Genomic DNA, 23,566 nt, shown 5'->3' with positions numbered 1-23,566 from the left:
AGTAAATGCAAAATAGCGCAAATACAGAAGTGGTTGAAGATCCCTCTCCCTGTTGCCGTTTTTGTCGCTTGGTCACTAAGTCACGTCCGACTGTTCGCGGCCCCACGGACTGCAGCACACCAGGCTCCTCTGTCCTCCACTCTCTCCCGGAGTTTGCTCAAATTCATGCCCACTGAGTCGATGATGCCATCCAGCCATCTCGTCCTCTGTCGTCCCCTTCTCCTCCTGCCCTCAATCTTTTCCAGCATCAGGGTCTTTTCTAATGAGTCAGCTCTTAGCATCAGGTGGCCAAAGTATTGGAGCTTCAGTTTCAGCATCAGTCCTTCCAATGAATATTCAGGGTTGATTTTCTTTAGTTTTTTTTTTTTCCACTTTATTTATTTTTTAATTGAAGGATAAATGCTTTACAGAATTTTGTGGCTTTCTGTGAATCATCAACAAGAATCAGCCGTATTTACACCCACGTCCCCTCCCTCCCGAACCTCCTTCCCATCTCACTCACCATCCCAACCTTCTAGATTGTCACAGAGCCCATGTTTGAGTTCCCTGAGTCTTACAGCAAATTCCCATTGGCCATCTATTTTACATATGGCATTGCAAATTTCCATGATACTCTCTGTATACATCTCACCCTCCATTTCCTTTGGGATTGACTGGTTTGGTCTTGCTGTGCGAGGGTCTCTCAAGAGTCTCCTGCAGGACCACAGTCGGAAAGCGTCAGTTCTTTGCACTCAGCCTTCTTTATGGCCCAGCTCTCACAACTGTACACAAGTACTGGAAAAACCACGGCTTGAAAGACGGACCTTTGTCAGCAAGGTGATTTCTCTGCTTTTTAATGTGCTGTCTTTCATGATTATTCTTCTGGAAAATACAGTGTCAAATTATGTAAGTCAAATTATCCAGTGTCTTTGGTAACATATTTTTTTCATAAGGTGTGATCTCCTCTTAAAAGAAATTATGCAACCTACGAAAATTTCTCAGTTTGGTAAATGCTCAGTGCCTGTTTAGGTGGTTTTCATTGCTACTGTGGTTCTCGATCCTAGCCCTAAGGGTTTATGGGGACCAAGCAAATTCTCACACAGCATGTGGCTCAGATCAGGAAGTCTTCTGGAATCCAGGCAGAACCTAAAGAACCACTGTTTTGAAAGCAGTGGCTGAATGAGTATAAACTGTTAATTTTGGAATCAAAGTGTAAATCCCCACATCGGGGATCTAGGGCTTCCCTGGTGGCTCCGCTGGTAAAGAATGCACCTGTAACACAGGAGGCCTGGGTTCAGACCCTGGGTTGGGAAGATCCCCTGGAGAAGGAAACAGCTACACACCCCAATATTCTGGCCTGGAGAATCCCATGGGCTGTATAGTCCACCGGGCGGAAAAGAGTTGGACACGACTGAGCGACCTTCACTTTCGCTTTCGGCTGCTTCAGAATCTTGGAACAGGTACTTCCCTGGTCGAGTGGCTAAGCCTCCTTCCTCCCAGTGCAGGAAGTTTGAGTTCAGTCTCTGGTCAGGGAAGTAGATCCCACATGCTACACTAAGACCTGGTGCAGCCAAATAAATAAATATATAAAAGTATTTTTTAAAAAAATCTGGAAGAGATCATGTGTCCAAGAGGCTACACAGGACCAAGTTTCAACAGTGACACCACACGGCAGTAAGGACTCACTGCAGCGCAACTCGAACCACTTCAGGATTTTTTCTCAGAATCGGTTCAGTTCAGTTTAGGCGCTCAGTCATGTCTGACTCTTTGAGACCCCGTGGACTGCAGCATGCCAGGCCTCCCTGTCCATCACCACCTCCCGGAGCTTGCTCAAACTCACGTCCATCACATCCGTACCATTCACCACACCCACCAGGGGAGGACTGGGTCCCTGGGGATGGGTAGCAGACCCCCGGAAATCTGCCTCTGCCAGGGTGGGACAGCGGGGCAGGTCAAGAGGGCGAGGGTCTCAGATATGTGTATCTATGAGTGTGTGGCCTTCTGTCTTTCTCAAAAGTGACACTAGCCAAATGGAAGAGCTGGGGGTTAAGGATGCCAGTCACAGAGATAGCAGAAAAGGAAGAGTGAATTATACACAAGCAACATGACACCTCATGTAAACCTAATAAGTTGTTTCTAATATCATAATGATACAGACAAAAAGTTCTTGATGCCTTCAGGAAAAATGTCAGCGTAGCAAGTTTCTGCGGCAATTCGCTAATACTTTCTGTACATACACGCTAAGTCCGCTGTGGTCGATTAGAAAGGTGGTTACCATCATTCTTGCTTCCTTAAAGGCATGCCTTTAGCAAAAAGACTCTGCAGGTCTTTTCTTTAGAAGTGGACACGTTTGTTGAATTCCCTGGCGGTCCAGTGGTTGGGACTCTGAGTTTTCACTGCTCAGGGCCTGGGTTCAATCCCTGGTTAGGGAACTAAGATCACGCAAGTTGTGAGGCATGGCTGAAAAAAAATGTGGACAGCTTTTCCTGACTCTTTGAACCTAAGCTGGACAGGTAACTTGGTTTGGCCAACAGAACGAGGCATCAGTGATGTGATGTTACTTCCTGGCTTCTGACTCGAGAGACTTTGCTTGTCTCCATCAATTTCTTAGACCCCTGCAACCTGCGTTTGAACAGGACCAGACTAGCCTCCTAGTCTCCTCCTAGAAGAGAGAGACCCGTTGGAGCAGAGTCCGCGAGCCAATTCGTTTCAGCCAGGGTCCCAGCCGTATGGAAGAGACTGTACAAGCCCAAAGCCAAACCTTCAAACCCGCCAGCTAACCCCCCAGCTGACTGCAGCAGGCAGCTAACCAAGGCCACCCTGACCTGCGGGGCCCTCATGGACTCACTTACTCACCAGCTAAGTAAATGTTAATCATATTAAACCAAACCCCCCAAACTGACACATGCCCTCTTATAAGAAAATCCTCAGAACTGAGACTATTTAAATTCCCTTCACTCTCAGACGTTCTACTCTGTCTAGATGTATAACAGTCTCTTCTTTCCCCCTACCTGGATGTGGTGATTCATTCATTCAATCATTCATTCACTCAATAGTTTTTTTCTTTTTTGTCTTTTTTTTAAGGGTAAAGCACTTTGATAGGCATGGTGGGGACATGGTGTAGGACATAAACAGAGAGATCTGATTTATGGTCTCGTTTGGGCAAAAAGGAGATAAGCCTGGCCAAGGAAGCCACCTGTTCAGACAACCCTGAATCAATTTACAGACGTGTGGTCTCAGGGCTTCCCAAATAGCTCAGTGGCAAAGAAAGCACCTTCCAATACTGGAGACGTGGGTTCCATCCCTGGGTCGGGAAGATCCCCTGGAGGAGGGCACAGCAGCCCACTCCAGTCCTCTTGCCTGGAGAATGCCATGGACAGAGGAGCCTGGCAGGCTGCAGTTCATGGGGTTGCAAAGAGCTGGACACGACTTAGCCACTGAGCACACACAGTCTTTGGATAGTTGCTTAATCTTTCTGAGTTTCTGCTTCCTTGTCTCACAAACGGAAGAAATACCTGACTCTCAGCATGGTGGGGAGGATCAAAAGCTCTGTAAAGCTCTGTGCCCGTGGGTCAGGACCACCTTTTCCTTCAGATTTGGGGTTGGCACTCAACACCGTATTCATCGCATCAGGGTTTCCCCAAAGAGGGGTGAATCTTCTGACATTTGGGAGGTGACTGCTTTCAACAGTTCCTCACGGAAGACTCAGTGCAAAGCCAGCCCCCTTGATGGAAATTTGGCGTCTTCCCAGGAGGCCAAGGAAACGGGAAGAGAAGGGCCCGCAGAGATCACTCTGTACACGGAGCGGGATGAGTGTCTCCCCGCACCCACCGCGCTGCCGGTCACGTCTGGATGACTCTTGACTGTTAGCCTTGGTTGGAAGACTGAGCTGCAAGGAAGGCTCTGTCTGGGGACCTGGCCTCTGAGGTTTTGCCCCCAAAACAATCCACACGGGGAGCTGGGTCCGGAAGCACAGGCTGAGACGGGGAAGCAAGCAAAAGTGGATGAATGACAGGGAAGGGTTAAGCCATGAGCACCCGCCATGTCTTCTATTTCCCCCTCTCAGAACCCGCCCGACAGAAACCAGAACACCTCTCAGAAACCAGAACATGTGTGACCTAGAAGCAGCACACGGGAAGCTTGACCTCCCCGAAGGGCCAGGGGCTGAGTCCGTGCTTCCCCTGCAGGGCGTGGGGCGGGGGGTGTGGGTTCGATCCCTCGTCGGGGAATTAATATCCCACACGCCACATGGTGCAGTTAAAACACAGGAAACTGGTACCTCCGATCCTGCCTTTCAGCCCTGAGCGTGGCACCCCAGCCCAGGACACGGAGAAGGAGACCAGCCTAACTCCGTGGGGGAGGCAGGGTAAGTGGGAGGGGTCAAGGACGACCAGGCCTGCAGCCGAAGAGCTAAAGTCAGAAATTAATGGGCATGTTTAAACTGACAACGCTGTAACAAGGAGAGGAGAAGAGGCCACAGGAGAGACCTGGTGGGCTGGGGGTGGGAATGGGAGGGATGGAGAAACATAAATAGAGACAGGAGATGGAGACAAAATGATGGGATGAGAGCCAAGCAGAATGGGAAAGAGGGAAAGAGAAGGGCTCAGAGTTGGAGCATCCGTGAGTCTAGCGGTACAAGCTGGAAATGGGGACAACGTGTTGAGAGACGTCTTCGGAGACTAAAAAAAATGCTCTGTGTTAGAAGTCTATCTTCCTTATCTGTCTCCCCCATCAAGGTGTAGATCTTAAAGGCGGGCCTTAGGTTCACGTCATCTTTGTCTTCTCTGCACTTAGCACAGTGCCAGACACATGCTGGCTGCTCAGTAAATTGGTTGAGCAAAGAAACTATGAAGAAAAGGCAGGATTCGGAGATAGAAGGCGAGGGACATAGAAGAGAGTGGCTAAGAGCTCAGACTTCGGTCATAAGGATGTACTTTGCAATCCCAGGACTGGCACCTAAACTGCAGGATTCTGGGCAAGACTTAGCCTCTTCAAGTTTAGAGTTTACCATATACAGTTGTGAGGATTGATGTCTGCAACCTGCCTGCCAGTGCAGGAGACACAGGAGACGAGGGTTTGATCCCTGGGTTGGAAAGATCCCCTGGAGGACGAAACGGCAGCCCACTCCAGGGCTCTTGCCTGGGAAATGCCGTGGGCAGAGGAGCCTGGCGGGCTACGTCCACGGGGTCACCACTAAGCGTGCAGAGCTCTCAGCGGACGTGTCAGTTCTCAACAACGTGAGCTACCGTTATTACTGTTGTTGCAAACAAATGAACAAGATACAGGCTGTGATAAATAGATCGCATTGGAAGCGCTCAGTGAGTGGCTCCGCCCTTCCACTCTGTAGCGCTTTCCCACTCTGCTTCTAGGTTTAGCCATGTGCCTTGCTTTGGCCAACAGGACTATGGTAGACTTGATGCAAGCCGAGCCGCAGGGTGTGGAAAGGACTGCCTGTCTCTGACTCTTCACTTGGAAACTGTGCCACCGCAGGTGAGCGTTGCTGGAAGGATCCAGGAGATGGATGTGCGGAGGAGAGCCAAGGTGGTCCAGCTGAGGCCACTGTAGGTCAGTCACCCCCGGTCACCCCACCAACTCCTACAGACGTATGCGCAAGCACAGGGAAGGTCTGCCTGGCCCAGCCCAGATCAGTGAGTTCAGCCCTAACCCCCGGACTTCTGTGAAATAATAAACGGTTGCTATTCTAAGCCATTAAGTTTGGAGTGACTTGTTACACGGCAGCAGCTAGCTGATACAGGGGCCATGGAGGCCCTCGTCCTGTAAAATTGAAAGACAATGACAGAGAAAGTCACTGTTTGTCAGGTTTTATTTGTGAAGTCCGCTGTATCTGTACCAGAGAAGGTGGCAAAAAGTGCTTTGGAGGGGTCACGGTAAGGGAGGAGGGAAGGACCCCAGGGGAGCCCTTCGGGTGGAGGCAGGCCTGAGGTGGGAGGTGGGGAGGGGCAAGTGCAGAGCGGGCTGCAGCTAGGTGAGCTGAGGCCCCGGGGCGGGCTCAGCCCTTGGGGTCGTACACCCGACCCATGAAGACCGGGAACTTGTGCTGCTGGTCCCAGAGCAGGAAGAGGAAGGGCTGCTGCACTTCGAAGAGCAGCAAGTTTCGGGCCACGGAGACGACCGAGGCCGCAGTCGCCTCCACCCCGCTCTCCGTCAGCTCCAGGGTGGCCTGGTGCCGGATCCCAGACACCTGCACGTCCGGGTCCTCCGTCAGCCCGCACAGGTTGATGTCGTAGATGAAGTCAAAGTAATCTAGGGCGCAGACGGGGGAAACAACGCGTCAGAGGCCTGCACGACTGTCAACACGGGGACGCAGCCCGCGTTCGGCAGACGCTGTGAACGGAAAGCAACCTCTAAAAACTATAAAAAGTGAAATGTAAAAAATAGTCATTTAAAGTACTTTTAAAATTAAAATATTACGTTAAGAAACAAAACCAAAAAAGACCAGCACGGAAACCTCAGCAGTTGGAGACATGGGTCCTGATTTCCTGGGCTGATCCCAAGTTCCAACCCTCTCTTTCTCCTCCTCTTCCTTGGTTATCGAATTGTAATCACACTACAGTGTGCCTTCCAGTCCCGTTCGTGGGCTCCTTAATCCGTGGGCCCATCTTCACTCCAGTCACCACTTCCTCTCAAGTGGTCAGAGGCCTGGCCACAAGCCCCCCAAAACCCTGACAAGTGATGCCTCGGCTTCCTCATCAACAAGGATCTTGGAAACGAGGTGACGAATCAGAAGGAGGACGTTCGTTCTCAAATGACATCACGTACCAGGGCGTGAAACGAGATCAGGAAATGAGATCATCTATTAGGAGACCAAGTTTGATAAAAGAAAACGAAGGGATATGTATGGCACGCATTTGTCTTCAGTTGCTCAGTCATCCGACTCTGTGTGACCCCATGGACTGTAGCCCCCCAGGCTCCTCTGCCCATGGGATTCTCCAGGCAAGAATCCTGGAGTAGGTTGCCATTTCTTCCTCCAGGGGATCTTCCTGACCCAGGGATCGAACCCGGGTCTCCTGCATCTCCTGCATTGGCAGGCAGATTCCTTACCACTGAGCCACTTGGGAAGCCCAACCTGAGACGATGGATGTGAAAAATACTCAAGACAGTGTTGACCACATTTTAAGGCCCATCCCCCCCCACACACAACCTCTTCCCCTCTGGGGGCCTAGGATCAATCCAGGGCTGCCAGGACTCACCCAGCATGTCCTGACTGCTCTGCACTTTGATGCGAGGCATCGTCAGGTGAGTGGGATGGAACTTGGTCATCTCCAGCTTCTTTATGACAGCTTTGAAGACGGCGGTGCTGAGAGCCTGCTCCAGGTCTTGGAGATGGTGTTTCACGGTCTGGGGCACCAGGATCACAAAGCTGAGGTTGTGAGACAGCTGCAGGCGGCCCACCTGGAGAGGAAGAGACGCACCTTATCAGTCTTCCTGCCCTGCTCTCTCCTGGCCCCTACCTTCTGGGACCCGAGGCTGGTCTCCAGTCTGTACTGTTTCAGGAAGGAGCCAGAACTAGGCTCGCAGGCTTTGCCACAAGATGGGGTGGCCAGGTAGGCAAACAGCGCTGGTCTGGCCCTGTGCTGGTGAGACGCAGAGAAATGAGCTAGAGTTTCTGATTTCACAGGCTGAAGGTCACACCCATACTCTGCCACTGATGAACTGTGCGATCCAGGCAAGCAGTGGGACCTCTGAGCCCAGTTCCTTTCACGTATGTTGTGCATAAAGTGCAGAAAGCACATGATGTACCATCAGAGTCATCAGGTCTGTCCTTTCAAAGACTTTGGATGGCTTTTCCCTGCCTGTGAGGGTAGGTATAAACCTCCTGGTCTGGCATTCAACATGGTATACAAGCTGATCCCAGCCTACCTTTGCAGTTTGCCGGTAGAAAGACTTACAACTGGCGGCCAGACAAAAGTCAGAGAGAAGTACAGGAGCCACAAGTGCAATACACGAGTGTTCTCAACTCGGGATGATTTGCCCCCAGTGACGTTTGGTAACGCTCGGAGCTGGCAGAAACGGGCGCTCAGAGTGCTACTGGCGTCCAGGGGGTAGAAGTCAGGGTCGCTCCTAAGTCCTGCAGGGCCGGGGACAGCGCCTTATACGAAGAATCACTGACCCAAAGTGTCAGTAGTGCCAAGGGAACCCCAGACGGAGAGGACACAAGAGACTATCACTGAAATGGCATTAAGGTCGAGGCTGAGAGACGGACAAGAATAATCTAGAATGCAGAACTCAACTGGGCGATGAAGACGTTAACTGAAACCAGTCAGTTGTTGGAATTTGAAAAACTGGCCCAGAAGCAGCAGGTTGCACACTGCTGTATCACGGGACGAGCACAGCCACTCGGGCGCTGTCGGCAGAGGGGCTGCACGGGGTGCTGGCCGGACGCTGCGCCCTCCACATCCTGGTACGGGCCTCGCCTCTCTGACCAAAATCACCACGCTCTGGCCTTGAAATTTCCAGCTAGTAACCCTAGCGTACTTGAGTTGGTAAATCTAACCCCCTTCGTTGGGGAAATACTCCTTAAATCCCAGGAAAATTTAGAACGAAGTATGGGAATGACAGAATAAAGCAATTCTATAGTATGAACGCTGGGTGATAAGTTCAGAGTAATCTGTGTTTGTTATTTAAAATAGCGTGTATAATTTTTAAGAGTCAGACATGCTAGCTTCATGCTTTTGGACAAAGAGGGGTAGGATAGGTGCATTCGGTTTGAGAATAAAGTTGAGATGTTGATTGAAAGTTGATTTACTCTTCAGATTTAATTTTCACAAGTGGGCTTCAGGTGCCACAAGATATGGACAAACAGGGGTGTGATTCTGTCCAGTCAAGTATTTAACATGTTAAAAAAGAAAATCAAGTATGCCAAACGTATGAAGTATATTTATAAAGTATATACATAAGCTCATAATGCTTAGGGGAAGATTAATTAACCATATTTTTAAATGAAACAATGGCTTAAAGGAGTTTAATCTGGTCAATGTGGTTTAATTAAAGAACAAATGAAAGTGTTTTATAAAAAATTATGATTAATAATGTAGCAACTTCAGCTAAAAATTTAAAAGCTTAAGTAAAACTTTGATTTTGAATTTATAATGTGACCACATCAAATTAGTGAAGTGAAGTGAAAGTCATCTCAGTCATATCCAACTTTTTGTGACCCCACGGACTGCAGCACACTAGGCCTCCATATCCATCACCAACTCCTGGAGCTTGCTCAAACTCATGTCCATTGAGCCCGTGATACCATCCAACCATCTCATCCTCTGTCGTCCCCTTCTCCTCCCGCCTTCACTCTTTCCCAGCATCAGGGTCTTTTCCAGTGAGTCAGTTCTTCACATCAGGTGGCCAAAGAATTGGCGGTTCAGTTTCACCATCAGTCCTTCCAATGAATATTCAGGACTGATTTCCTTTAGGATTAACTGGTTTGATCTCTTTGCAGTCCAAGGGAGTCTCAAGAGTCTTCTCCAAGACTCTATACTCTTCTCCATGGACTCTATACAGTGCATGGGATTCTCCAGGCCAGAATACTGGAGTGGGCAGCCTTTCCCTTCTCCAGGAGATCTTCCCAACCCAGGGATCGAACCCACGTCTCCCGTATTGCAGGTGGATTCTTTACCAGCTGAGCCACAGGGACGCCCATATCAAATAAAGTATTTGTTTAAAACCCATGGAACTGTAAAGAGTGGGGAAAGTGGAAGTGAAAGTGTTAGTCGCTCAGTCGTCTCCGACTGTTTGCGACCGCGTGGACTGCAGCCCGCCAGGCTCCTCTGTCCATGGGATTCTCCAGGCAAGAACACTGGAGTGGGCTGCCATTTCCTTCTCCAGGGCATCTTCCCAATCTAGGGATCAAACCCAGGCCTCCTGCCTTGCAGGTGGATTCTTTACCAGCTAAGTCACCTGGCCAAACCCAAAGAGTGGGAGGGGGGTTGCATAAAAACCCTCCTCCTTTGTCATTAAAAATCCCTCACCCTGATACTCTCCCCGCAAATACTGTGAGTTAGAGTGACGGCCCAAGCCTGCCCGGCATCCTCACGCTCTCTGCCTTGCACACGTATTCTGGTTCTGTTAAACAGTTGGCAATACTGAAAGCCATTGGGTGGGGGTGGATGGATGGAGAGGTGGAGAAGGGCATGGGTCGTTAAGAGTGGTCAAAAGTAGCCACTTCTGTGACATCTTCCTAGCCACTCATTCTGAGTGAGTTGCTCCCTTTAGCATCTTCCATTGAACATTCATTTATTCAGCAAACATAATGAGCACTTATTATATGTGGCATTGCTCTCGGCCCTCAGATATTGTAGGGAAAAGAGAGAGAAAGTCTCTGATCACAAAATCTCAGAGAGATAGACAAGACTGCAATTAAATAGGCAAATAGACAACGTAATTCAGATAGTGGTAAGAACCCTGCTTTTGAACTGTGGTGCTGGGGAAGACTCCTGAGAGTCCTTCTGACTGCAAGGAGATCCAACCAGTCCATCCTAAAGGAAATCAACCCTGAATATTCATTGGGAGGACTGATGCTAAAGCTGAAGCTCCAATACTTTGGCCACCTGATGCAAAGGGCAGACTGCTGGGGAAGATTGAGGGCAGAAGGAGAAGGGGGTGACAGAAGATGAGATGGTTCGATGGCATCACCAACTCAATGGACACGAGTTCGAGCAAACTCTGGGAGACAGTGAAGGACAGGGAAGCTTGGCGTGCTGAAGTCAATAGGGTCACAAAGAGCTGGGCACAACTTAGCAACTGAACAACACAAAGACAATACAGTCCCTGGATATATTAGTAACAAAACATTATTAGGAATAAGACAGGGTGAGGAGGAGGCGACTTTAAGCAGGGGGAGGTCTCCTCCACCTAGCTGACCTTTTAGCTGACACCAGATGAGCCAGAGGAACAAGGTATGTGACAATCTGCCTGCAGAGGGTCCAGCAGAGGGAAAGGGTAGGAAAGCTTCCAGGGTGGAAACAGCCCTGGCATGTTCCAGAACAGGTCCTGTCTTTCTCAGCCTGACCCCGCATCACTGGGCATCTCCTGCTGTTCCCTGTCTCATAGGTCTGTGCCCTGCTACCTTAACAAGGCAGAAATATCTGGTCACTCATGTGCACGGCGCTATATTTAAAATGGGAAACCAACAGCGACCTGCTGTGCAGCACAAGGAACTCTGTTCAGGGTTACGTGGCAGCCTGGAAGGGAGGGGGTTTGGGGGAGAGGGTCCACGCACACGTAGGGCTGAGTCCCTTCACTGTTCGCCTGAAACTATCACAGCATTGTTAACTGGCTATGAGTGTGTGCATGTGTGCGTGTGTGCTCAGTCCTGTCCGACTCTTTGTGACCTCATGGACTGTGGCCCACCAGGCTCCTATGTCTATGGAATTTTCCAGGCAAGAATACTGGAGTGGGTTGCCATTTTCTTTTCCAGGGGATCTTCCCGACCCAGGGATCAAACCCACATCTCCTGCATCTCCAGGATTGGTAGGCAGATTCTTTACCACTGAGCCATCTGGGAAGCCCTAACTGGCTGTACACCAAGACAAAATAAAAAGTTTAAGAAAGAAATAAATAACAACATAAGGAAGAAAACCAAGAAAACATCTGGTCTCTCTTCCTTCCCTCTTCATTCACTGAAATCATACTGTTCAATTTCTGCCAAGGAACTTAAGCCATTTAACACATGCACACGCATGCATTTACTACATACATGAACACATGGATATACCCAGACGTGTGCACACATATGTACACAGATGCATGCGTACACCGGGACACACACAGGAGTTCCTAAGCAAGCAGGGTCTACTGGTGGGTTGACTGGGAAGAGAAACCAAGACACAGAACAGGAACACGACTCACGTTTTGCCATTTGACGCAGTAGAGACGCAGGAGGAAACTAGAATCTTGCTTTCCAACCTCAAATATATAATGCCTCCCTTGGCCCAGGCTGGAGAGGGGGAGAAGGAGAAAAGATAGGGTGGAAACAGAGATGGAAGCAGGACAGAAGATGGGTTTTCAGTGGAAGGGTGCGCCCCACACCAATGGAGCCAGAGCAGAAAGGAAGTCAGGACGCGCGAGAGGCTCTGAGACAGGAGTGGGGAGGGCCAAGAACTCACCCGGGCGTTCAGAGTCCGGTCTGTGAAAGAGGCCACAGGGTACTTCTTGCTGTTCATCATGGGCACTTTGATGGCAGAGGATTTGAGGTGAAAGGGCTTTGTGCTTGTTCTGCCTTTATCAAAGGCTATCTTCCACTTGGCTAGAGGGAAGAGCAGGGGGAGGGTGACTCTAAGGCGGGTGGGGACCGGAGGAAAGGGAGTTAAATGCTCTGTGGGCACGGGGTGGGGCAGGTACCAGGGATCCAGGGGTGGAGCTTGGGGTTGAGTGGGTTTCAAACCAGGAAGGGAAGGAAGATCTCAGGATGGGGAGACTCCCCCTTACCGCTCAGGGCGACAGCGTTGAGGAGGATGAGGCGGGTGTCCTCAGGCAGGCTGTCCAGCAGCCGCCTGATCCTGAGGTTGGTCTTCTTGGCCACCCAGTCATTGATAAGCTCCAAGCTGGCTGTGCTGTCATTTCCCAGGGGTCTCGGGCTGCTGCCATAGAGCCTCTGAGAGGCCTCGGCGAAGGTGTCCTTGATGGTCAGGTCTGCAGGGATGGGGAGGAGGGTCGGGTGAGAGACGCAGGCTCGAGATCCGGGACATCCTCTCCTCTTCCGGGAGTAGCCCTGCAGAGGGAGCTGGCTTCTACCCCATGAACGCGGTGTGGAGCAGGGCTGCAGCCCCTCCTCTGACAGACGCTCCGTAGCCCAGACCCTGAGCTGAGAGCAGGAGGCCCTGTCCCAGGCCTCTACTGCTGGGCGGCCGTGGCTCAGCAAGGCAGCTCTTTGAGATCTTAGCTTGCATTTGCCCGTATTTTTCTTCTTTTCTTCCCTTCATTCAGACTGCTTTCTAGTCTCAGTGGAAGGTTGTAACAGGACTTCCTGGGTTTTGCTCTCCAAAACCCAGGCCTACTAGAGAAAAAAAGTGTTTGAAACAAAAAATTTTCCTGAACTAAATACTAAATATTGACTGCAGCTGTGTTTTCTGCCAACCTAGCAAGACAGAGGATAAATTCGATTTATAGCAAATGAGTAAAAAAGGCAAAGTTTCTTGAACCCCTCTGAGTCATAATTTTCCCATCTCTAAAAGAAGTTTTTTTATTTTTTTTTAAGATGAGTTTTCTTTCTTTCCTTCTTTTTTCTTCCCCATATTTTCTCGTTTATTTTTTTTGGCCACGCAGAGCAGCACACAGGCTCTTAGTTCCCGGACCAGGGATTGAACCTGTGCTGCCTGCAGTGGAAGCGTGGAGTTCTAACAAGTGGATGGCCAGGGAATTCCAATATTTTCTCAGTGTTTTTTTTTTTTTTTTTTTTTTTAACAATGAATGAGTATTGCTTTTACAGTTAAAAAAAAGACAGAATTTTTTTCCCCAGTTTAAAAGTGGATCACACTAAACCTGTAATTTTTAAGCTCAGGAGAACTGAGGTTTCAAATGTAGTCATGTCTGAAGCCCACAACACTAAAGGGCTCTGGTTGAGGCTGGGTGGGAGTTCAGAGCCCACCTGGATCCATCCGGTCTCACAGAAAGTGCTGCCCCACCCCCCACCCCCATCCCCTCCCCCACCCAGCCCCCTCCCCTCAGCCTCCCTCACTCCCACTCCCACCTGCAGCAGTTCTGCAGAAACCTCGGGCTCTGGGGAACAAAATCTGAACGAACTGCATTAGATCATTTTGGAAGCTTATTGCTCTGATGTTGTTGTTATCGTTTAATTGCTAAGTCACGTCCGCCTCTTTTGCAACCCCATGGACTGTAGCCCGCCAGGCTCCTCTGTCCGTGGAATTTTCCGGGCAAGAATCCCAGGGTGGGTTGCCCTTTCCTCCTCCAGGGGGATCTTTCCGACCCATGGATCGAACCCATGTCTCCTGCATTGGCAGGTGGATTCTTTACCACTGACTGCTCTGATCACCTCACCTAATAATGCAACATGCGTAAATGGCAACAAATTCATGTAACAAACACACAAAGAACAGGAGGCCCAAGACCCCCTGACCCTGGTTCACACACTTTCTCTGTTTTTTGGCCTCACAGCTGGCGGGATCTTAGTTCCCCAACAAGGCTCAAACCTGAACTCGGCCAGTGAAAGGTCAGAGTCTTCAGCACTGGGCCCCCCGGGCATCCCCAGACTGACATGGTTTGGTCTATTTCACGCCTAGAGCCCTCCAGCCCTCCAGCCCTCCCTGCTCCTGAATGCAGAGGACTGTTCTTACTTTGATGAAATTGATGACTGCAAATGACTTGCCCACGATCTCACCTGGGCACCTATCTGGCACCCAGGAGCCACCTGGTGTTTCTCAGGCCCCGCCCTGCTCTGCATGCCTCCCCACCCACCCCCACCCTCACCCCCCCAACCCCTCCCCCCCGGCTTCTGGTTCTAACATTCCCTCTGTCCTCTCTTTCCCCAGTGCTACAGATGGATCGTTTAGTCACTCAGTCATGTCCTGCTCTTGCAACCCCACGGACTGTAGCCTGCCAGGCTCCTCTGCCCATGGGATTCTCCAGGCAAGTATCCTGGAGTGGGCTGTCATTTCCTCCTCCATCCCCAGTGCTAGGCACCCACTCAAATCCTGAGGGCCCAGCTCAGCCCCTGCTGTCCTTCCCCCTAACACTCACCTGAGCTGTGGAAGATCTGAGAGAACGAGGTGAAACCTTCGGACATGAAGGCCCTCAGGGCGTGGTGGACACAGCTGAAGTTCTGGGGGTAAGAGAGGAGGTGCTCCAGGCTGACCCTGGTTTCTCCTCCAGCCCCTGCAGCCAAGAGCAGAGAGCGGAGGGGGGCCAGGGTTAGGAGACCAGGCTGCAATGGTGGGGCTGGGGGGTTAACCCCGTATCATCAGAGCCAGAAATGGTTTCAAAGACAACACATGTCAGAAAGAGAAGGGTGGGGGAATTATGAACAATCCAGAATTTTCTAGGACTAAATATTCCCTTCCTGCATTTTCCTACCTAATTTTAATACCACTTGTCACCCAAAGCCTGGTCCAGTCACCACCTGTCCCACACAACCTCTTATTTAGTCGGTTCGGGTTTACAAAGGTTCAGCCTGTAACCAGGGACACTAGCTCGTCATTAAGAAGAGAGAGCAGAGACTCATAAAAGATGCCCAATTCCCTTTCCCTTGTTCATCATTAAATACTGATTGTCCACACCTTCTGGGTAGTAATAGAATTCAGCAAGCACTCACTTTGTTCCAGGCATCGTAGGTGCTTCTCCCATAGTATCTCTTTGAATCTTCACTGTAACCCTTTTATGTAAGGACAGTTACTATCCCCATTATGCAGATGAGAAAACTGAGGTTTAAGAGAGGAAGTAATCTACTCATTTTAAGATCATGGAGTTCATAACTGGAGGGTGGACAAAAAATTCAAGCCAGTTTTGGGGGAGGGGCAATAACAAAATTAACTGAAACCAATCAAACGAAATGTGCATCCCAGGGGACACTTGGCCGCATGTGGAGACATTCTGGGTGTCACACCTGGAGGTGTGGGGTGCTGCTGGCATCTATCGGATACAGGCCAGGGACGTTAGGATTCTGGGACTCTAGTTGAAAGGTTCCCCTGTTCCTCACTGTATTGACTGCAGTAGCCTTCCTGGAATTCCCCTTTGGAGCAACAGCTGTTTCCATTGCCTGGAGCACTTTTTTGTGCCATTTCTAGGGTAAATTACCCCAGGGGACTTGACAGTGGTCTTTCAGGGAAGTGGAGGGATTAACACTTTTTTGACCTCCTGCCACATTAGGCACTGGGCTATCTGGCTAATTTTTCTTTTTTTAAGGGTGGCTCAGATGGTAAAGCGTCTGCCTGCCATGCGGGAGACGATCCCTGAGTTGGAAAGATCCCCTGGAGAAGGAAACGGCACCCCATTCCAGTACTCTTGCCTGGAAAATTCCAGGGACTGAGGAGCCTGGTAGACTACAATCCATGGGGTCGCAAAGAGTCAGACACGACTGAGCAACTTCACTTTCACTTTTCACTTTCACAACCATTTCCATTTTACACAGAGGACTCAGGCTCAGAGAAGTTAAGTGATCCACCCAAGCTCACATAGCTGAAAAGCAGCTTTGTTATGGTTCTACTCTATGTCCCTCTCTTGTCGTTTCCTTATGGTCTTACCCTGAACCATGATGGATGGGCTGCAACCTTATTTACATGCTCTTGCACAGGTCATAGGATTTTATAAGCCATGCTCAGTCACTAAGACGTGTCTGACTCTTTGAGACCCCGTGGACTGTAGCCTGCCAGGCTCCTCTGTCCATGGAACTCTCCAGGCAAGAATACTGGAGTGGGTTGCCATTTCCTCCTCCAGGGGATCTTCCTGACCCAGGGATTGAACCCATGTCTCCTGCAATGGCGGGCAGATTCTTTACCACTGAGCCACCTGGGAAGCCCTTTATTATAAGTAGTGCCTATTAAATGATTGTTAAATGAAAGAATAAATGTAAGTTCCAGAATAAAAAGATTCCCACCCCCAACGCAGCCCATTTTCACAGCTTCCTTCCTTTGGCATAGCTGTATCTATATCCAGATACCTACCCTGCCTCAGTGAGTGAAAGTGAAAGTCACTCAGTCATGTCTGACTCTTTGTGACCCCATGGACTATACAGTCCGTGGAATTCTCCAGGCCAGAATACTGGAGTGGGTAGACTTTCCTTTCTCCAGGGTATCGTCCCAACCCAGGGATTGAACCCAGGTCTCCCTACAGGTGGATTCTTTACCAGCTGAGCCACCAGGGGAGTCCAAGAACACTGGAGTGGGTAGCCTATCGCTTGTTCAGCGGATCATCCCGACCCAGGAATCAAACCTGGGTCTTCTGCATTGCAGGCGGATTCTTTATCAACTGAGCTATCAGGGACCCTGCCTCAAGGGAACGTCAAACACAGGAGCTGGAGAGAACTCGGGTTCTTACCAAGCAGGATTTGGGTGAGGAGGCTGGCAATGCTGAAGGGGGAAAAGATGAAGTTGGTCTCCCTCTTCTTCAACACTGAGAAGTCCTGGTAGAGCCTCAGGGAGAAGTCTGTCAAAGCCTCCCCCAGCACCGCCTCTGCTGAGCGGATCTCCGAGTCAGAGCAGGAGGTGACGGGCGCCAGGCAGAAGGGCTCAGCAGTGGGCTGGATAGTTGATTGGACCGGTTCAGTGGCAGGCTGGCTGAAGGGCTTGGTGACAGTGGCTGGCACGACGGTCAGGTTAGTTATCGGCAAGGTGGGAGAGTCCTCGTTGCCTTGAATGGACTCACCATCGAGAATACCTCCTTTCTGGCTGTCTCCTTCACTTTCCCCTTCTTGTAAGTTCCCTGGGCCGACGATCATATCTGAGGTGACTCTGTCCTGTGGTTCAAGAGACTTTCTTTCTTTCTTTCATTATGAGGCACAGTCCCCTTTAAACACAAACACTCAAAGAGAAGGTGGGATGGGTTGCTTGGTTGCTAAGTCTGTCCGACTCTTTGCGACCCCATGGACTGTAGCCCACCAGGCTCCTCTGTCCGTGGGATTTCCCAGGCAAGAACACTGGAGTGGGTTGCCATTTCCTGCTCCAGGGGATCTTCCCAACCCAGGGATTGAACCCGCGTCTCCTGCATTGGCAGGTGGATTCTTTACCACTGAGCCGCCAGAGCATCAAAGGTGGGATACCAGAGAATTGTTCCTGGCAAAGCTTGGTAGGACAGGGGCCTGCCCTGGAGCCTCACCATGGATTGCTTCAGAGAAAGCCCGCATTATCCCATTTAACTGATAAAAGAAGCCAATAACTGAGACAAATTCAGCAACTAGCACAGGGTCTTAAGAGAAGCTGGAGGAAAAACTAGGGGTCAGACTTGGGTCTCTGCTTCCAGATGCCTTGATCACCACCACATTATCTGATCCATCTCAAAGGGCAATGCTAAAGTCAACTTCCGCACACACCCACCGAATGCACAAGCCAAGGCAAACACCCCCCTTTCTCCCTGTCTCACCCCTTACCCCTGACCTCCGGCACCACTGGGGGGAGCCTTCCCACCCTCACCCCGCAGCTCAGGTTTCCACGAGGAGCTCTTGCTTTTTAGTTTCAAAATGCTGTCCATCTCCTTCGCCTTTCTGCTTTATTCTCCACCTTGTGCAGCAGGGCTGGTCAGCTCGCCTAAGTACCAGGCTCCGGGCCACCACAGCGGGTACGGGGTGGCGGGCCAGGCAGGATTAGACCCTAGGTGGGTCTGAGTCCTTGCTCTTTCCAAGCTGTGTACTCAACTCTGGTGGGAGGACCCCTGGTGTCGATCTCAGGAGGAGCTCTCGAATCCCCCGGAGCCAGAAGGGTTAACCTCAGCCCTGCTCCCGCCTGGCCCGCGCAGGGGTCACTCACCCCAGCCAGCAGCAGCAGCAGCAGGAGGGTCAGCGGGGTCAGCCTGGAGGCCATCTGGGAGGCGACTTCAGCCCGGACCTGCAGGGTCAGCCCGCTTCGGGTGCCAGCTCGGAGCCTGGGGTCTGGGGGCCCCCCCGCACGCCCACCCCCACGGAGCCCGCCCCCATTCAACGCCCCCTCCCGCCTCCCGCCCGGGCGCCTCCTCCCGGCGCCTCCCCCTGTTTTGTTGTTCCCAGACCGCGTCCCTTTCCCGGCTCGGCTGGCCCCTCGTCCCAGCCCCCTCCCAGGCCCGGGGGCTGGTCCACCTGCTCCATCTAGAGGGTCCCGCTGCAGCTCAACAATGAGGCCGGGCGGGGAGGGGGGCGGTCGGAGGGGGCCGGGGGAGGGGAGGGGAGGGAAGGGGCACCGGCGACGCCCAGAGGCCGCAGAGACAGGGGGGCCTGCGGGAGGGAGGGAAGTGAGGACGGGAGACCGCCTTCCTCCCCAAACCCCCATCCGCCAGCACAAACCTGCTCCTAAGTTCCGATCGCTGCGCTGCCTCGGCCGACTCAGCGGCTAGTCCCCCAGGGTTAGGGAGGCTGCGATGGGTGGGGGTTCGGTCGTAGCTATTGGTTGGCCCAGGACACTGCCCAGTTACAAATTAAGGCGGATAGAGGGCTGGTGTGGTTTCCCGTAAATCAGGCTGGGCCGGACCACTTGGTCCAGCCCCCTCCTGGAATTTCGGCTCAAAGCCCCTGGAGATCCGGACTGGGGAAGCTGGGGTGCAGATCTCAGCTGGGCACAGCCGGCGTCCTGCTCCCTCTGCACCGGGCGGTGATGGAGCCATCCCAGACCCCAAATGTCCCAGACCTGCAGCTTACCAGCAAGCTGCCTTCCTGGAACTGCTCTTTGGACTGGATCCCTAAAGGAACGCCCTGGAAAGAGGCCCAGCGGTGCCCATTTGATGTAATAGCTAAGAGCCTCTGGCTCACTTGGTGAGCCTTCTCCTGAAGATAAAGCCTAAACTGGACCTCCTGAGGTCCTGATTTCACCCCTGCTCTCCTCCGTGGCTGTTTCCCCTTCTTTTCTTGGCTACCTGGAGTCCGTGGTTCTACCTATCTGTAACACGCAAGGAATCTGGGACACCCAGTCCAGCAAGCTTTCACCTTAAGTGAAAAACAGAAAACTGGAAAAACCAAAACCAAAACCAGAAAGAAAAAAAAACCAACCCAGAAAGCTGGGTATCTGTGTCGAGGGGTGGGAGGCTGGAGACTGGGGGCCGATGGACCCCACTGTGAGACCTGGCTTGTGTGTGAACCGAGCAAGTTGCTTTCCCTCTCCGTACCTAGCTTCCCTCCCAGGGTTCCCAGGTAAAATACAGGAAGAAGCTCAATTAGATTTGAATTTCAGATAAACAAAGAAAAGTTTCTTTGAAAATATGTCCCATGCAATATTAGGACCTACTTACATTAAAAAAAAAAATTTTTTTTGTGGACGTTTATCTGAAATTCAGATTTAACTAGACATTCTGCATCTTATTTGCTAAATCTGGCAACCCTACCTCTGCAAAACACGGTGGTCTCTGGTGGCCTGATACAGCTCTGATGGCCTGTGGTCGGGTCACTGCCAGGCCTGTCCTGTTTGGCACATTCTGGAAAGTTGGCTGCTAGTACCAGAGCTGCTGTTCCAATGGGCCGACCAGGAACAGGGGCAAGAGAACACTTATGGGCTGCTGGGGGCACCGTGGGAAAGACTCACAAAGACGGTACCGGCTTCTCAGGTCCTCATTCCTTGGGGCCACAGGGGAACCTCCCAAGTCGGGGGTGGGAGGGAAGTCCCTTTATATCAAGCCGTGGCCGCCAACAGCTGTACAGGCAGTGATACTCCTCTGTCCTCTGGGCTCGAGCTGCGCCAACCTGAACGTAGGAGACAGCTGAACAAAAAGAAGCTGGTGGAAAGCCACGTCCTTCATCCTTTCATTAATGCTCATGACATCTACGACATGGGTGCTAACATTAATTCCATCTGAAACGAATTTTAAAAAATGAGACTCTGACTTCCCGGGTGGCCTAGTAGATAAGAATCTGCCTGCCAATGCAGGGGACCCAGGTTCGATCCCTAGTCTGGGAAGAGTCCACGTGCCTCCAGCTAGGCCTGTGTGCCACGGTTGATGAGGCCTGCCCCCCGCACCCCCGCCCCCATGCTGCAGGTACGGAAGTCCATGTGCCCAGAGCCTGTGCCCCAGAGCCAGAAAAGCCACCGCAGTGAGAAACCCATGCACCACAATGAAGGGTAGTCCCCGCTCGCCGCAACTCGAGAAAGCCTGAGCACAGCAACGAAGACCCAGAGCTACCAAAAATCAATTAATTAATTAAAAAAAACGAGACTCAACAGAAAATTATTTGATTCACCTGACATCACACGGCTAGTGACAGAGCCAGGGTGTGGACCACGTCTGTCTGAGCTCCAGACGCGGCGCTAACCCCTGTGGATTCCCGGCACAGGACATGAGCACGTCTGAGGCTGGCAGCAGAGTGAACACCCTGTGTCCGGCAGCAGGACCGTGGAGCTCCGAGCACCAGGGTCTCAGGGCGGACAAGGACCGGTGCAGAGGTCTTCCCAAGCTCCTCCGGACGTCCCAGCTCTTTGCCAAAGCATCTCTTCTGGACATTTAAACGGTGTCTCTGCTTTGTGGCTACTATCTTGCCCGATGAAACTGGGAACCAAGCTGAAGCCCTTTTCCACTGTGAATGGCCTGAGGTTGACTTAAGCAGGGTGTTTACCTTAGTGTGGGCAATCGGATGGCTTCCCTGGTAGCTCAGTTGGTAAAGAATCCACCTGCAATGCAGGAGATCCTGGTTTGATTCCCGGGTCTGAAAGATCCACTGGAGAAGGCATAGGCTATCCACTCCAGTATTCTTGTGCTTCCCTCGTGGCTCAGCTGGTAAAGCATCCACCTGCAATGCGGGAGACCTGGGTTCAATCCCTGGGTTGGGAAGATCCGCTGGAGAAGGGAACAGCTACTCACTCTAGTATTCTCGGGCTTCTGTGGCTCAGCAAGTCCAGGGTTTCTCTGTCATGAGAACCTTCCCTTCCAATGGGTGAGGATGGATAAGCTCACAGGAGGCCCTTTCCCCTCCATGTGTGTGCACGGCTTCTCCTCCCTGTGGGGTTCCTGGTGTTGGATAAATTCAAGTTCGCACTGAAGCTCTTTCTGTAAAGCGTTTTATCTTTTTTTTCCCATCTCTGGTCCACCCTCAGGTACCAACTGCTATGGGTGAAGCTTTCTGACAACCTGCATGCCCGCGGTTTCTCCTCGGAAGAAGAATTACCCAAAAGCCAGGATTAGGGCAGAAGACTCAGGGTCACCAGACTCCCAGAACACAGAGAATCATTCGGAAGATTATTTCCTCGTTTCACTCACAGAAGCCACACGAGTATCACTACAGACGCAGAGAGGTTGTGATTATGCACAAAGAGTGTCTTGGGCATTAGGTCTCAGTCCTCTCTTCGGAACCCTAGCTGAGGAACACCATTCAAGGAGAATAAAATTTTGTTTCTTTTTTTTAAAATTTATTTATCTGGTTGCACCAGGTCTTAATTGAGCCTGTGGGATCTAGTTCCCTGATCAGGGATTGAACCCGGGTCCCCTGCATTGGGAACCCAGAGTCTTAATCCCTGGACCACCAAGGAAGTCCCTCATTTCTTATTTACTATGGATCAGGGCCCAGGGTCTGTAATGTCAGATGTTGACCTGCCAAAAAAGGATAACATGCAAATCTTTTCTGTCTGCCAGAGAGGCGAGTGAGGTGGAAACATCTCTTCTGTATTAGCCCTGCCAGGTAGACCAGATGCACAGCTTTACCTAGGACGTGTATGATTTTTAGCTAATCATCTCTCTTATGTATGTGCAGCAACACACCGCCTAATCGACCACATGCGCGCGCGTGCACACACACACACACACACCAGCTTCTTGCATTGTTCTTTGAACCTGCTCTGTCAATCTGATGGTTGTCTCATTAATGGTCTTGCTGCATATTTGTGTGGGAATCATGTTTCTGCCATTCTGAGGGCTGTGTCTTAGCTTTCCTTTTTTAACTCGTTTTTTTTTTTTTTTCCTGGAGGGGAAGGGCCGGGAGAAACATCCACAGTGGCACCGGGGCAGCCCGGCCCCTACCCTGGCTCTCCCTTGTGTGGGGGGTGGTGCTTAGTGAGGACGGGTGGAGCGCTGGCTGAGCCTGTCTCTGGTTTCCTGCAGTCTTCTCTGCGCAGGCCAGGGTTGGCCGCCGTGGCTGATGGCCGGGTGAGGGTCAGCAGCCGATACCCCTTTACATCTTCTCACCAAGCTGCCCCCTGTGGGCTGTTTCCTGCCCCACGTCGTGTGACGTGTACATATAGTGCAGGAATATTCAGCCGTGAAAAGGAAGGACATTCTGTAACACGAGACAACAGGAGTGGGCCTGGAGGACACGATGCTGAGTGACAGAAGCCAGACATAGACAGGTATTGCCTGATTCCACTCACGCGCGATGCCTCGAGTAGTCAAATCCATAACATCAGAGACTGGAATGGTAGTTACCAGAGTTGGGTGGGAGATGGGAATGGAGAATTATTGATCCCTAGGCATAAAACTTCAGTTACGTAAGAACAGCCCTTGGGAATTCCCTGGCGGTCCAGTCAGTGGAACTCCATGCTTTCAGTGCTGAGGGTGCAGGGACAATCCTTTGTCAGGGAACTAAAATCCCAGAAGCCACAGCCAAAAAAAAGAGGTAAACAAGCTAGAGACCTGCTGTACAACACTGTCCTTACAGCCCACACCAACGTACATTAAAAAATTAAGATCTCCTGTTGTTATCACAATAAAATAAAACAAAACCCTCTATTTTCATCTTCCATCGGTCAACCGGTAGGACATGGTTGGCAATGAAAGACAAAGACGTGGGTTAGGTCCGAATAGTTACTGAGAAGCACACACCAAACCCTGACTCACAACCTATTTGAAGACCCTAGAAGGTCAAGGAAAATAAAGCTTTTCTGATTGGAACAAAAACGTATTATGACTCCCGATGAGTATTCTAAATGGGCTCATTTACTTCTTTCTAAGGAAATTTTATGGGCTTCCCTGGTGGCTCAGACGGTAAAGAATCCACCTACAGTGCAGGAGACCCAGATTCAAT

The 23,566-nt window shown here is 51.1% G+C and overlaps 1 protein-coding gene across 1 annotated transcript; it reads right to left on the bottom strand.

Annotated features, from left to right (window-relative positions):
* Positions 1-5,785: 5,785 nt before the first annotated feature.
* SERPING1 (serpin family G member 1) lies at positions 5,786-19,060 on the bottom strand. Its single transcript, XM_019975366.2, has 8 exons — positions 18,917-19,060; positions 18,408-18,485; positions 16,984-17,401; positions 14,692-14,826; positions 12,424-12,627; positions 12,102-12,241; positions 7,191-7,392; positions 5,786-6,243 (listed from the first exon to the last, which is right to left on the bottom strand). The coding sequence occupies exons 2-8, from the start codon at positions 18,459-18,461 to the stop codon at positions 5,990-5,992; spliced, it is 1,407 nt and encodes a 468-aa protein (XP_019830925.2). The 5' UTR covers positions 18,462-18,485; positions 18,917-19,060; the 3' UTR covers positions 5,786-5,989.
* Positions 19,061-23,566: the final 4,506 nt, after the last annotated feature.

The sequence above is a fragment of the Bos indicus genome, chromosome 15, assembly GCF_029378745.1.
Source record: "Bos indicus isolate NIAB-ARS_2022 breed Sahiwal x Tharparkar chromosome 15, NIAB-ARS_B.indTharparkar_mat_pri_1.0, whole genome shotgun sequence".
Taxonomy (NCBI): Eukaryota; Metazoa; Chordata; class Mammalia; order Artiodactyla; family Bovidae; genus Bos; species Bos indicus.
This window is presented reverse-complemented; position numbering and strand designations above follow the sequence as displayed.

Bases quoted from the DNA above. Each gene is read 5' to 3' on its own strand.
- SERPING1 (XM_019975366.2), bottom strand. From the start codon at position 18,461: ATGGCCTCCAGGCTGACCCCGCTGACCCTCCTGCTGCTGCTGCTGCTG. The intron at 12,242-12,423 runs GTAAGGGGGAGT...TCTTCCCTCTAG, and splicing joins CAACGCTGTCGCCCTGAGCG to CCAAGTGGAAGATAGCCTTT. The intron at 6,244-7,190 runs GTGAGTCCTGGC...TCTGCGCCCTAG, and splicing joins GAGCAGTCAGGACATGCTGG to ATTACTTTGACTTCATCTAC.